At 44.9% G+C, this 14,072-nt stretch overlaps 1 protein-coding gene across 1 annotated transcript in view; it reads right to left on the reverse strand.

The window, feature by feature from the left end:
• Window positions 1-14,072, reverse strand: part of LOC126176131 (facilitated trehalose transporter Tret1-like) — a 172,161-nt gene that overhangs the window by 107,361 nt on the left and 50,728 nt on the right. Inside the window, exon 2 of the mRNA XM_049923269.1 lies at window positions 10,206-10,540. Within this exon, the coding sequence (XP_049779226.1) occupies window positions 10,206-10,540 (335 nt within the window). The remainder of the gene's footprint in view (window positions 1-10,205; window positions 10,541-14,072) is intronic.

Genomic DNA, 14,072 nt, shown 5'->3' on the forward strand with positions numbered 1-14,072 from the left:
TTTGCGTAAGCTTGGCCATAGATGTTATGTCCTTGCAAGTATGTCTTTTGGTCTTTTATGTTTCCATCTATGGTTGTGGTCGTAGTTCCCCAGATTCAGAATAAACGGGTTCTGCGAATGTCTGGAGTTTCTGTATAGTCTTGTGGTGAGTTTGTGGATTACCTCCGTGAGAGTCTCAAGTCGGTATTCCCGGTGAAGGTCCGCGATGCGTGTGTATCGTGGAGCATTGCTTATGATTTTGAGTACCTTGTTTTGTATGAGCTGCAGACGGCGCAGGCGTGTAGGCGCAGCGTATCCCCAGACGGGAGCTGCGTACGTCATCAGGGGTCGGATAAGTGTCATGTACATGGACCTCGACACCCTTCTGTTCAGTGTGCTACGCCTGTTGAGCATAGGATAAAGCTGTTTGAGCCTCGCGCTAGCTCGGTTGGTCATGTGTTGTATGTGGTCCCCCCAGAGTAATTTCCGGTCCAGCCAGACACCGAGGTATTTGACTTTCTCGCGGAAACGTATTGGGCGTGCATGTAGAGTTATTGGTCTGCAGTAGCGGTGTTTGCGCAGTTGCTTCGGTCTTCTCGTGAACAGAACGGCTTCGCACTTGTCGACGTTTACTCTAACACGCCATTTCTCCAACCAAGGCTCAGCCACTCTGAGTGCAGTCTGTAGGCGTGACGTAATATTTGATGGTTTCCAATCTTGCGCAAGGATGGCTGTGTCATCCGCATAGATTGCCATCATTGTGTTGTGTGTGGTTGGGAGATCGTTTATGTAGAGGTTAAACAGTAGGGGCCCTAGGATGCTTCCCTGGGGTACTCCCACGTGTATACCATGTCGTGTTGACTGTTTTCCCTGCACGTCAGTGTTGGAACTCCTGTCTGTGAGGTATGAGTGTATTAGACGCAGCAGCCCGTCGGGGAATCCCGCGTCGCTGAGTTTGCGGATGAGGCCGTTGTGCCATAGACGGTCGAAAGCCTTTTCGATGTCCAGGAACACTGCCCCTGTAGCTTTGTTTATGTTGAAGCCATGTGTTATGTGTTCAACGACCCGTAGGAGTTGTTGTGTTGTGGAGTGGTGATTTCTGAAGCCGAATTGCTCCGGTCTCAGGATGTCATTTGTTATGCAGTGCCTAGTGATGCGTTTGAGAATCACCTTCTCAACAATCTTACTGAGCGAGCTCAGAAGGCTGATGGGTCGGTAATTTTGTGGGAGGCTGTGGTCTTTCCCCGGCTTCCTGAACATCAGGACCTTGGCCGTCTTCCAAAAGGCGGGGAAGTGTTGGTGTTTTAGTATGGCATTCGTTATGTGTGTTAGGTATTCAGTTGCTTTATCCGTGAACTCCTGGAGGACACGGTTTTGAATGCCATCATGACCAGGGGCTTTCCTAGCAGCGGAATGCATTATGGCCCAGGAGACTTCGGCTGTGCTAGCATGTCGAATGTCGTCGCGCGATGGTTGGGCTAGAATGCGTGTAACCTCTTGGTCAGTAGCAAGTGTGAACGCTGGATCTGATGGTACCAGGTTCGGTGTGAATGACGCTGCGAGTGTTCGGGCCATTAGTTCTGCTTTCTCTTCCGCTGAGTATGCAGGTCCGTCGGGCCCTTGAAGTGTTGGCGTGTATATTTTCTCCCTGGTGAAGTGTCGGGCTAGTTGCCACACGCCAGGTCGTGTGGTGTCCAGCCCTTCGAGTGTGTGGTTCCACTGTTGTGTTCTATGTGTTTGTATTTTATCGTGTATGATGCCCTGTAGTCTGTTAATGTGCCGTTTGAAGTACGGACGCCTGGTGCGCTGCCATTGTCTCCTGAGGCGATTCCTCATCGAGATTAGGCCCAGGATTTCCTGGGGCAGGGCCGCACTATGTTGTTGTGAGGTGCGATCAGGTATGGTGCCTGCCATTGCGTCCTGGACGGCGTTAGTGAGGGTTTCTACTGCCTCGTCGATTTGTGCTGTTTCATTAATTTCGTGTATAGGTGGGATGTGGCTATCGAGCGTTTGCTTGAACCTTGTCCAATCCGCACGCCCGTAGTCCAACATCTTACGTTGTTCCATGTGCTGCAGTGTTTCCTCAATGTATAGTATTACAGGTTGGTGGTTTGAGGGCAGATCGTTTTCAACGGAAACGTTGAGTGTCGATGTAATGCCCTTGATGAGGGCCATGTCTATCACGTCTGGCCTGTGTCCCCTCTGATAGGGAATGTGCGTCGGTTCAGTCGGCGCTAGTATGATGTAGTTTCTGCCAAGTGAGTGTTCGTACAGTTTTTTGCCGTTGGGATTTCGTGTGCGTGAATTCCATTCTGGGTGTTTTGCGTTCAGATCTCCAGCGACTATTACTCGCGGTGAAATGTTGAGTAGTGTGCTGATATCGCGTGTTGAAATGCCTACAGGGCTGTTGTATACCGATATCAGTGTGGTGTAGGCTCCGTTGAACTTGACTCTGACGGCCGTAGCCTCGATTTTTTCCAGTTCAGGGAGCTCTATGTTTGTGTGCTCGATGTCTTTGTGTATGACGATTGCAGTTCCACCTGCCACGGCGCCGCCCGGTCGGTCGGTACGATAGACACAGTAGCCAGGAAAGTTTAATTGTTTGTGCGGTTTGAGTTTAGTCTCGCTCAGTAGCGCGACAAGGATTCCCTTGCGCTCCATGAACGCGGCAAATTCTGCCCTTTTGTTGTGGATCGAGTCTGCATTCCAGAACAGGATCCGTGATAGTGTGTGTGTGTCTGCGTTATGGGCCGGGTGTGGCGTATTATTCATGTAAGAGTGTGAAAGAGTGTTGTGATGGCAGTGTGTATGACAGCCCAGTATTGCCCGGGTTCGGCGCTCATGAGCTGGGTGATAAGTGTAGTGACGGCCATCAGTGGCCGGCCGCGGTGGTCTAGCGGTTCTGGCTCTGCAGTCCGGAACCGCGGGACTGCTACGGTCGCAGGTTCGAATCCTGCCTCGGGCATGGGTGTGTGTGATGTCTTTAGGTTAGTTAGGTTTAAGTAGTTCTAAGTTCTAGGGGACTTATGACCTAAGATGTTGAGTCCCATGGTGCTCAGAGCCAGCCAGCCACGGCCATCAGCACCTTGGTAAGGATTTCAATGGTCGTGTGTCGGGGGAATAGTGTTTCCAGTATTCCCCCAGGTGATGTGTTGGTGTTAGGTGTGGCAGCCTGAGGTGCTGTTGTGGTGTTAGCGGCCGCTTGTGCAGGTATTGGTGTGTTGTTTGGGGCGGCATTTGTGTTTCGTGGTAGAGGTTGTGGCGCCTGAGTTACTTCTGTGGTGAGGGGGATGGTAGTGTGAGTTACAGTCTCGGTGTCTTGTTGACTGTTTTCCTGTGTGTTGCTGTTCTGTTGTTGCTGCGTGGCCTGTTGTGGTGATTTCGTGTTCCCCGCTCTGTGTTTGCGTGTACGTTTATTCCGCCTCTGGGCTTGGGGTTCGGGGGGTTCTTGTGTGGATGTGTTTTCTTGTATATGGTGCGTTTCTTCGCAGCTCGTGATTTCCGGGAGTGGGGTCGTGTTGTTTGGGGGCATAGGTGTTGGTACCGATGCTTGTGTCAGTAATTGGAGACCGAGCGCCACCACACGGCAGGTCTAGAGAGACGTACTAGGACTCGCCCCAGTTGTACGACGACGTTGCTAGCGACTACACTGACGAAGCCTTTCTCTCATTTGCCGAGAGACAGTTAGAATAGCCTTCAGCTAAGTCCATGGCTACGACCTAGCAAGGCGCCATTAGCCTTACAGTGCTTGTATTTAAAGAGTCTCACTTGTATCGTCAAGAATGCTGTATACAAATGATGGATTAAAGTTAAGTATTCCTGCAGCTACGTACTTTTCTTTATAGCATTCATTACGTATCCTGTTTCAGACCTAAGCAAGCCTGCGTGAGTTAAGAGCGTGCCCTTTCGGCTTCCTCGCCTTGTGTCTAGACTGTCTTGTCTAGACACAACATCGCATCGACGTCCGCACTAAATTTCGAGCTTCCGTGACACTTAGCCAGTCTTGGAGATTTTGCGTTCTTCTGAATTTGGCATGCTTTTTACGTTGCTTCTGCGACAGTGTTCCGACGTGTTTTGTGTACCATGGTGGATCGGTCCCGTCTCTTAATACCTAAGCCTCTGATGGATTCCCATAGTCAGCGCCAGAGCATCGAACCCACGCTATTTTGTGCGTGAGCAACTACGCTATCCTGACAGACCAGAAGAATGGCTCCCCACCCTTCCATAGCAGTCGTAATACACACACACGACCACTACACAATATACGAAGTAAACGCAAGAAGCTTTTATCCTTTGAAAGCAACCTTCTTTACTTATAGTAGAAGAATTTTAATATTCGTGAAGAAAAGAGACACGATTTCGTTTAGGCAACGTGGTCATATTTCGCACAAAGCTTGTTCTCTCTGTTAACCAACCTTCAATCATCTAATAAAATGGAACACCTACAGCCGCCCTTACAATGTTATTTATTATACGGCTACCAGTCTCGATGCTTCGATACACCTTCTTCAGGCCTTAACTGACGCTGAACGGCGGAAGTCCCTCAAAATACCAATCAGAAGGATGGACATACAAAAATGCTTTAATCATTTCACAGACACCTGTTTCAGTTAAAAATCAGCAATATAAAATGGTAGGAAGGTTACATGTCGAGGATGACACTACTGGTGAGTTCTGGAAAGGACTTTACACATGAAAAGTGAAGTGCAAAACAAAGTTGTTTTTGCACTGTATCATATTTGATATGTCAGTTACAATCTGATAATGGTCTCAAAAGCCGAAACCTGGTTAACCAGATAAATTTATATTGTGGAACATCCTTAATTTTGTGCAGTTCAGTTATAAATTAATATTCAAATTTCAGTGCACGAATTAAGTTCATTGGTAATTTTTAATAACCAGAAAATCACTAACACTTTTTTAAAAGAGAAGGATATTCACAAATATACATAGTCAGCATAAAGTCAACATAATAGTTAACAAAAATGCAACATCACTGACGTCCGATGCAAGAGTATATCGAGGAAGTGACGTCTGTTCCGACCATTATTTTGTAATTTCTAAAAAGAATATTTTAACAATGTGATGAATGAGTAATAAACCTGACAGAAATAAACAGCACTCAAAGTACAGTTATTAGAAGATAACAGCATACACCTCTTACATGAAAATAGATTAATTGAACAACTGATAATGAAACTCACCACTGAGTATATTAATGAAGAATGGGAGAATATAAGTAGTAGTGTTCAGAAGGAAGCTTTGGAAGCAGTGGGAACAAGATGTAAAATATGTGATAAAACTGATTAAGAATATGGAACAAAGTATCAGAAAAAAAAAGTAAAAAGGGAGAAAAAGGAAACATATCTAAAATAATTATAGAAAAAACGGCGTAATAAAGAGGTGAATATAATCGAAGAAGAGCAATTGCTGCTCGAGAATATAAAAAAGCAAACAGAGCAAGTTGAAACATCTAGAAAATTACACTCATGGACAGCAAGCAATAGCTTATAAAGCAAACAAACCTTTAAACAGACAAGAAAAAGATATGTTAAATATTAAGACAATAAAGAAAACAGTGAGAACAACATTAGACAAAGTTGGGGTATGACCAGACTCAATAGAACAAGCAAATATATGAAGGTGGGAAAGGAGTAGATGAACTAACATTAGCAGGATAAGAAGAAGCGACGAAAACAATGAAAAACACGGCCGGATTCTTCTTAAAGTAAATTTTTTCATTACCTATATTTATGCTGGGAAAAAGCGAGAATACCGCAGATCTGGTCAACAGCTGTTGTGCACTCAGTTTCGAAGAAAGCAGATCTAAAAGACTAATAATTATAGGGAATATGTGTTTTAACAGCTGGATATAAGATTTATAAAAACTTATAACTCTAAGGATAACTCAAAAGTTGACACAATTGTAATTGAAGACCAGAGTGGATTTTGATTTGGACGAACAACAGTGGATGATATAATCGCTCAGAAAATATTACAAATAAAAGAAGAGAATTTAATAATGAGACACACGTAGCGTTTATAGTTTATGTGAAGGCATCTGACAGAATAAACAGAACAAAACACTGGTTAATATTACAAGGAAGTGGAATTCCGTTACATTTGATATGGGCAATAAACAGTTTATACAATGAAACTAAATTTGTAATAAAAATGGGAAACAAAATAGAAACAGCTTTATAACTAACCACGGAGGTAAACAAGGTTGCAGTCCATCCCGAGCTTTGTTTAATTTATATATAAATGATATGATTAAAAAGTGGAACGTGGAAACACAAATCAACAAAGGAATAGAACTAGATAAGTATCGTTATAAGAAAACATTAATGTATGATGACAGCAAAGACTATAACGACCGCTCCAGAAGGTGAATTACTAACAACTGTTTTTAAATTAAACTAGATTGGTCAAAAGCATGAGTGCAATTAAAAACAGGCATAGAAAACACAAAATAGTGGCATTCTGAGGAAAGCTACAGGCACGATTGAAAATAGAGTTAGGAAACAAAATAGTAGAGCAAGTAAGCCATTTTAACTACCTGGGGGTGCGACATTTCTTTTTATCATGATAAAGAAGAAAACAGGAACATTTCTGGGTGTATGTGTAACAAAAGAAACAAAGTTAAGCAAAAAGACGGCTATAGAAAAGCAGGTGGAATACTATAAAACACTAGCTGTTCCAATGCTAATTTATGGATTTGAGGTTTCGATGGCAAACTAGGAATACATTCATCATATCGTGAAGTCAGAACTGAAGATCCTCAGATCAGTTAAAGGAAAAGGATAAAGTACGTGGGTCAGCGTAGGAAGTGATGGAGTTAAGGAGTTGAAGCCGGAACAGCTTCCTCCGACCTAATCCATGAATGTAACAGAGCGGGGTTAGCACACTGGACTCGCTTTAGGGAGGACGATGGTTCAAACCCGCGTCCGACCCTCCTGGTTTGGGATTCCCGTGATTTCTCTAAATCGCTCTTGAAAGGAGGATATAAGGTGAACATCAACAAAAGCAAAACGAGGATAATGGAATGTAGTCGAATTAAGTCGGGTGATGCTTAGGGAATTAGATTAGGAAATGAGACACTTATGGTAGTAAAAGAGTTTTGCTATTTGGGGAGCAAAATAACTGATGATGGTCGAAGCAGAGAGGATATAAAATGTAGACTTGCAATGGCAAGGAAAGCGTTTTTGAAGAAGAGAAATTTGTTAACATCGAATATAGATTTAAGTGTCAGAAAGTCGTTTCTGAAAGTATTTGTACGGAGTGTAGCCATGTATGGAAGTGAAACATGGACGATAAATAGTTTAGACAAGAAGAGAATAGAAGCTTTCGAAATGTGGTGCTACAGAAGAATGCTGAAGTTAGATGGGTAGATCACATAACTAATGAGGAGGTATTGAATAGAATTTGGGAGGAGTGTGTGGCACAACTTGACTAGAAGAAGGGATCGGTTGGTAGGACATGTTCTGAGACATCAAGGGATCACCAGTTTAGTACTGGAGGGCAGCGTGGAGGGTAAAAATCGTAGAGGGAGACCAAGAGATAACGCCAAGTAGATTCAGAAGGATGTAGGCTGCAGTTGATACTGGGAGATGAAGAAGCTTGCACAGGATAGAGTAGCATGGAGAGCTGCATCAAACCAGTCTCTGGACTGAAGACCACAACAACAAATGCCGGGATGGCTCCTTTGAAATGGCACGCCCGACTTTCTTCCCCATTCTTCCCTAATCCTGTGGAACCGTGACCTAGCTGTTTGTCCCCTTCCCCGAATGAACCAACCAAGCAACCAACCTTGAATGTAGATGATGATGATGGTTCAACTACTTAAACCGAACTAACCTAAGGACAGCACACACATCCATGCCCGAGGCAGGATTCGAACCTGCGACCGCAGCGGTCACGCGGTTCCAGACTGTAGCGCCTAGAACCGCACGGCCACTCCGGCAGGCATGATGATGATGAATTAAGTACTTAATAACTAATAACTTTTTACGCCAATTTTTAGGTTAGCCCATTTCTTATGATCATGCAATGTAGGCTTTCACGAGTGGATGTCACAGATGCTGTTGAGTCTTCTGGGCCGTATGGCCGTGGTCGAAGAAAGTTTTAGGTTTCTCTCGTTTCGTCCAGAGTTGTGCTGGACATCTTCAGAGGTGCCTCTGGAGACGTTGAGTCTTATCTACTGACGAGTCGAACATCGGAAAGCGGCATAATTACTGTGTACAGTGGGCATGGTCAAGTTTATACTTGATCAGCAGAGAAAAATTTCGTCGAAGAACTTAACTACCGATTGTCGTCTGTCAAGGACAAAACCTTATCTATCGATCCTTCAGAGCCACTGTCCATATATAATTGAGTTTAATTGCTTCTTTCTGTTAAAATTATAAATATGCTTATATATTTCGATGGCTTCTATATACCGTTGTGGATAATAGTTTTTCATAGAAAGGTAAAAATTTGGTTCCGGAAAACTTCACTTCGTGATTTCCTGACAGAAGAGTATGCTCTGGTACAGCAGATTTTTCTGTTTTCCCTAGTCGGCAAACCGTTTTATGTCCCTTCGATCTTGAATTCACTCTTTCCTTGGTAGTTACAATGTGGACCTCTCCACAAGTACATGGAATCTTATATACTCCACTTGCTGACAGAGGAGGGCGTTTATCGTTTGCATATCAGAGTGCTTGACATAGTTTCTTAGTTGCTTTCTGTAAAATCTCGCCGACCTGAACAGTTAATTTTTTTGATAAAAGGGAGAGAAATCGTGATCTTCTATAGCAATGTTTCATCGTCGTCCTTTTTCCTATTGTTATTCGGTTGCGGAACCCTGTTTACGTCCTTGCCTGAATAACCATTCTTCTTGAAAGCCTGCTTCCGATGTTTTAACCCTGTGGTGCATGAATTTCACTGCAGTGGACAACGTATAATGGTCAATTTTCTGGCGTTTTCAATCAGCCATGAGGCTTCAAATGTCTCCAGGACACAAGACCAGTAGGGAGTGCCCACTGCAGTGAACTGCGTGCATTTGCAGCCTCAGGACTGATTAGATTAGATTAGATTAATACTAGTTCCATGGATCGTGAATACGATATTTCCTAATGATGTGGAACGAATCAAATTTTCCAATACATGACATAATTAAATTAATTTAGCAACATAATTAAGTTAATATAACAATTTTTTTTTCTTAATTTATATCTAAAAATCCCTCTATGGAGTAGAAGGAGTTGTCATTCAGAAATTCTTTTAATTTCTTCTTAAATACTTGTTGGTTATCTGTCATACTTTTGATACTATTTGGTAAGTGATCAAAGACTTTAGTGGCAGTATAATTCACCCCTTTCTGTGCCAAAGTTAGATTTAATCTTGAATAGTGAAGATCATCCTTTCTCCTAGTATTGTAGTTCTGCACACTGTTATTACTTTTGAATTGGGTTTGGTTGTTAATAACAAGAGAGTATATATACTGAGAAGCTACTGTGAATATCCCTAGATCCTTAAATAAATGTCTGCAGGATGATCTTGGGTGGACTCCAGCTATTATTCTGATTATACGCTTTTGTGCAATAAATACTTTATTCATCAGTGATGAATTACCCCAAAATATGATGCCATATGCAAGCAATGAGTGAAAATAGGCGTAGTAAGCTAATTTACTAAGACTGAAAATGCCAAAGAAGCGACCAGTAGCAGCTGTCCACTGTAGTGGACACCATGCACCACATGGTTAATCCAGCTGCCACACATACCGGCTTGTGAATCCTTTAGGCTGTATCAATAAGGCTTTTCATGACACCTCTCTCTTGTTTATAACATCTGTAGCCCATAAGACTCATCAGCATTCATTTTTTTTTTATTTCACATCCCCCCAACGTTTCATCTCCGACTGCGGGAGACATCTTCAGAGGTGAGGTACCACCCGAGATGTCTCTCGCCATCGCTAGAGGGAAGTTTAATGGACCGACCACGGTCTGTCACGAAAGTTTAAAGTGAAGTCACTACCACCCGTGAAAGCTTACACTGTACAATCGTTTATTATGTTTGTTATCAGGCGATTTCTATGAAATCTCCACCCCTTGTAGATGTGGTATCATCGAATCATCATTAAGTTTCTTTGGTAATGGTTTGAAACGATGCTGGAGATCCGTGTAGCACTGCTTGTTACCTTGAGGGATTGGTCAGTGCGTGCCACACAGAGCAGCCTAGCCTACCTGGGAGATCTCGGCGCCGTACATGCTGAGCGAGGTCACGATGAGTCCGATGCCGAGTCCCGAGACGAACCGCACGACGCAGAGCCAGGTGGGCGCGTGCTCGACGAACATGAGCGCCACCCAGCTGCCGGCCATGGGCACCGCCCCCAGGAGGGCGGTGGCGCGCCGCCCCACGCGGTCCGCCGCCCAGCCGCCCAGCCAGGGGCCCAGCGCAGCCGCCAGCGACGGCAGGGACCCCACCCACGACGCCTCGGCGGCCGTCAGGTGGGGGAGTTTGGGCACCGCCGGCGACGACCACGCCAGCACCACACCCATCGACACCATCGCCAGACTCGCTGTCAGAGAGACAACAGGGCTGACGATCACGCAGAGGCAGGGGAATCAATGCAGCATTTGCTGAGTCGAGTGTTTGCAACAAGGAATGTGTCCAATTGGGACTCGAATGCAGAACCTGGGGTGGTGTGGGCTGGAAATATCAATGCTGCGTTCACTGAGATGACAGAAGTCACGGGATATCTCCAATATCGTGTCGGAACTCCTTTCCCCCAGCGTAGTCGTTCAAAATGGTTCAAATGGCTCTGAGCACTATGGGACTTAACATCTGTGGTCATCAGTCCCCTAGAACTTAGAACTAACCTAAGGACATCACACACATCCATGCCCGAGGCAGGATTCGAACCTGCTACTGTAACGGTCTCGCGGTTCCAGACTGAAGCGCCTAGAACCGCACGACCACCCAGCGTAGTACATGGGCTCAACAAGTCGTTGGAAGTTCTCTGCGGTAATACTGAGCCTTGTTCCCTCTAAACTCGTCCATCATTACGAAAGTGTTGCCAGTGCAAGATTTCGTGCACGAACTGACCTGTCCATTATGTCCCATCAGTGTCTGATGTATTTCATATCAGGTGATCTTCCTCCCCAAATCATTCACTCGAATTGTTCATCTACATCTACATCTACATGCATACTCCGCAATCCACCATACGGTGCGTGGCGGAGGGTACCTCGTACCACAACTAGCATCTTCTCTACCTGCTCCACTCCCAAACAGAACGAAGGAAAAGTGACTACCTATAAGCCTCTGTACGAGCCCTAATCTCTTTTATCTTATCTTTGTGGTCTTTCCGCGAAATGTAAGATGGCGGCAGTAAAATTGTACTGCAGTCAGCCTCAAATGCTGGTTCTCTAAATTTCCTCAGTAGCGATTCACGAAAAGAACGCCTTCTTTCCTCTAGAGACTCCCACCCGAGTTCCTGAAGCATTTCCGTAACACTCGCGTGTTGATCAAACCTACCAGTAACAAATCTAGCAGCCCGCCTCTGAATTGCTTCTATGTCCTCCCTCAATCCGACCGCACACTGGACTCGCATTCGGGAGGACGACGGTTCAATCCCGTCTCCAGCCATCCTGATTTAGGTTTTCCGTGATTTCCCTAAATCGTTTCAGGCAAATGCCGGGATGGTTCCTTTGAAAGGGCACGGCCGATTTCCTTTCCAATCCTTCCCTAAACCGAGCTTGCGCTCCGTCTCTAATGACCCCGTTGTCGACGGGACGTTAACCACTAACCACCACCACCACCACCACCACCACATCAATCCGACCCGATAGGGATCCCAAACGCTCGAGCAGTACTCAAGAATAGGTCGTATTAGTGTTTTATAAGCGGTCTCCTTTGCAGATGAACCACATCTTCCCAAAATTCTACCAATGAACCGATGACGACTATCCGCCTTCCCCACAACTGCCATTATAAGCTTGTCCCACTCCATATCGCTCTGCAATCTTACGCCAAAATATTTAATCGACGTGACTGTCTCAAGGGCTACACTACTAATGGAGATTTCAAACATTATGGGATTCTTTTTCCTACTCATCTGCATTAATTTACATTTATCTACATTTAGAGTTAGCTGCCATTCTTTACACCAATCACAAATCCAAGTCATCTTGTATCCTCCTACAGTCAATCAACGACGACACCTTCCCTTACACCACAGCATCATCAGCAAACAGCTGCACATTGCTATCCACCCTATCCAAAAGAACATTTATGTAGATAGAAAACAACAGCGGACCTACCACACTTCCCTGGGGCACTCCAGATGATACCCTCACCTCCGATGAATACTCACCATCGAGGACAACGTACTGGGCTCTATTACTCAACAAGTCTTTGCAAGTTCTCTGCAGTAATATTAAGCATCATTGCGAAAGTGTTGCCGGTGCAAGATTTCGTGCACGAACTGACCTCTCGCTCATGTCCCATCAGTGTCTGGCGTATTTCACGTCAGGTGTTCTTCCTCCCAAAATCATTCACTCGAATTGTCCAGAACGTTCTTCAAACCAATCGCGAACAACTGCGGCCCGATGAGATGGTGCACTGTCATCCACAAAAATTCCATCGTTGTTCGGGAACATGAGACCATAAATGGCTGCAAATAGTCTCCAAGTAGCCGAACATCCAATTACACACTATTATGAGCCGCCACCTACTTGCACACTGCCTTGGTGATAACTTGTGTCCATGGCTTCGCGGGGTTTGCGCCGCACTCGAACCCTACCATCAGCTATTAATAACTGAAACAGGGGCTCATATGATCCAACCGACATGGTTACGATCCCATAGAGGCGCTGTAGTCGATTTCGTGCTGGAAACAAAGACCCTCGGCCGGCCGTTGTGGCCGAGCGATTCTAGGCGCTTCAGTCCGAAACCGCGCTGCTGCTTTGGTCGCAGGTTCGAATCCTGCCTCGGGCATGGATGCGTGTGATGTCCTTAGGTTAGTTAGGTTTAAGTAGTTCTAAGCTCTAGGGGACTGATGACCTCAGATGTTAAGTCCCATAGTGGTCAGAGCCATTTGAAGCAACAAAGGCACTCGCGTCTACCATCTACTTTCATAGCGCATTAACGCCAAACCTCGGCGCACTGTCCTAACGGATACTTTCGTTGTACATACTACGTTGATTTCTGAGATAATTTCACTGCAGAGTTGCTTGCCTGTTAGCATGGGCAACTGAAGGCCGTCGGCCACTGCATTGTCCGTGGTGACGCGTAATGCCTGAAATGTGGTATTCTCGGCACACTCTTGAGACTGTGTATTGCGGAATACTGAATTCCGTGACGATTTCTGAAATGGAATGCCCCACGCATCTAGCTCGACTATCATTCTGCGTTCAAAGTCTGTTAGTTCCCTTCGTGCGGCCATAATCACGTTGCAAACCTTTTCACATTGATCACCTGTATACCAATGACAGCTACGCCAATGCAATGCACGCGATACTGTCGCCAATTGTACAAGTGTGTATCGCTATCCCTTGACTTGTCACCTCAGTGTGTACACCCGTGAAAGTAAAATACAGGGTGACACAGAAAAACGGGACCTTTTGAAACACATAATAGTAAAAAATCGAACAAAAAAGTTTTGTTCACAGCAATTGAACCACTATAACTTGCCTTCAAAGGGACAGTAATCCAAATTATCAGTGTTTGAGAAATACTTCCTGTAGATGGCGTCCTACTATATGTATGCACTCTTCCATTCTGCACTTGAGGTTCCTCTTTGAGTGCTGCGACATCTCAGATGGAATACGATGAATTTCATATAGCAGAATTAGTACTATGGCATCTATCAGCAGACTTTTTGGCGCTGTACTGAAAAACGGGTTAGAGAATGATACCGAGGGAAAGATGCGAGTGTAAAAGGTAGGTTTTACAGTTGGACGCTCTTGTATCGATCATATTTTTACCCTGAGACGAATAAGAGAGAAGATGTATTCTAAGCGTACACCTAATATTTGTGGATTTAGGAAAAGCATATGATTCTGTACCATCAACGCACTATGGGTAGCTATGGAGTATATAGATGTAGA

The sequence above is a fragment of the Schistocerca cancellata genome, chromosome 3, assembly GCF_023864275.1.
Source record: "Schistocerca cancellata isolate TAMUIC-IGC-003103 chromosome 3, iqSchCanc2.1, whole genome shotgun sequence".
In the NCBI taxonomy this organism is placed as follows: domain Eukaryota; kingdom Metazoa; phylum Arthropoda; class Insecta; order Orthoptera; family Acrididae; genus Schistocerca; species Schistocerca cancellata.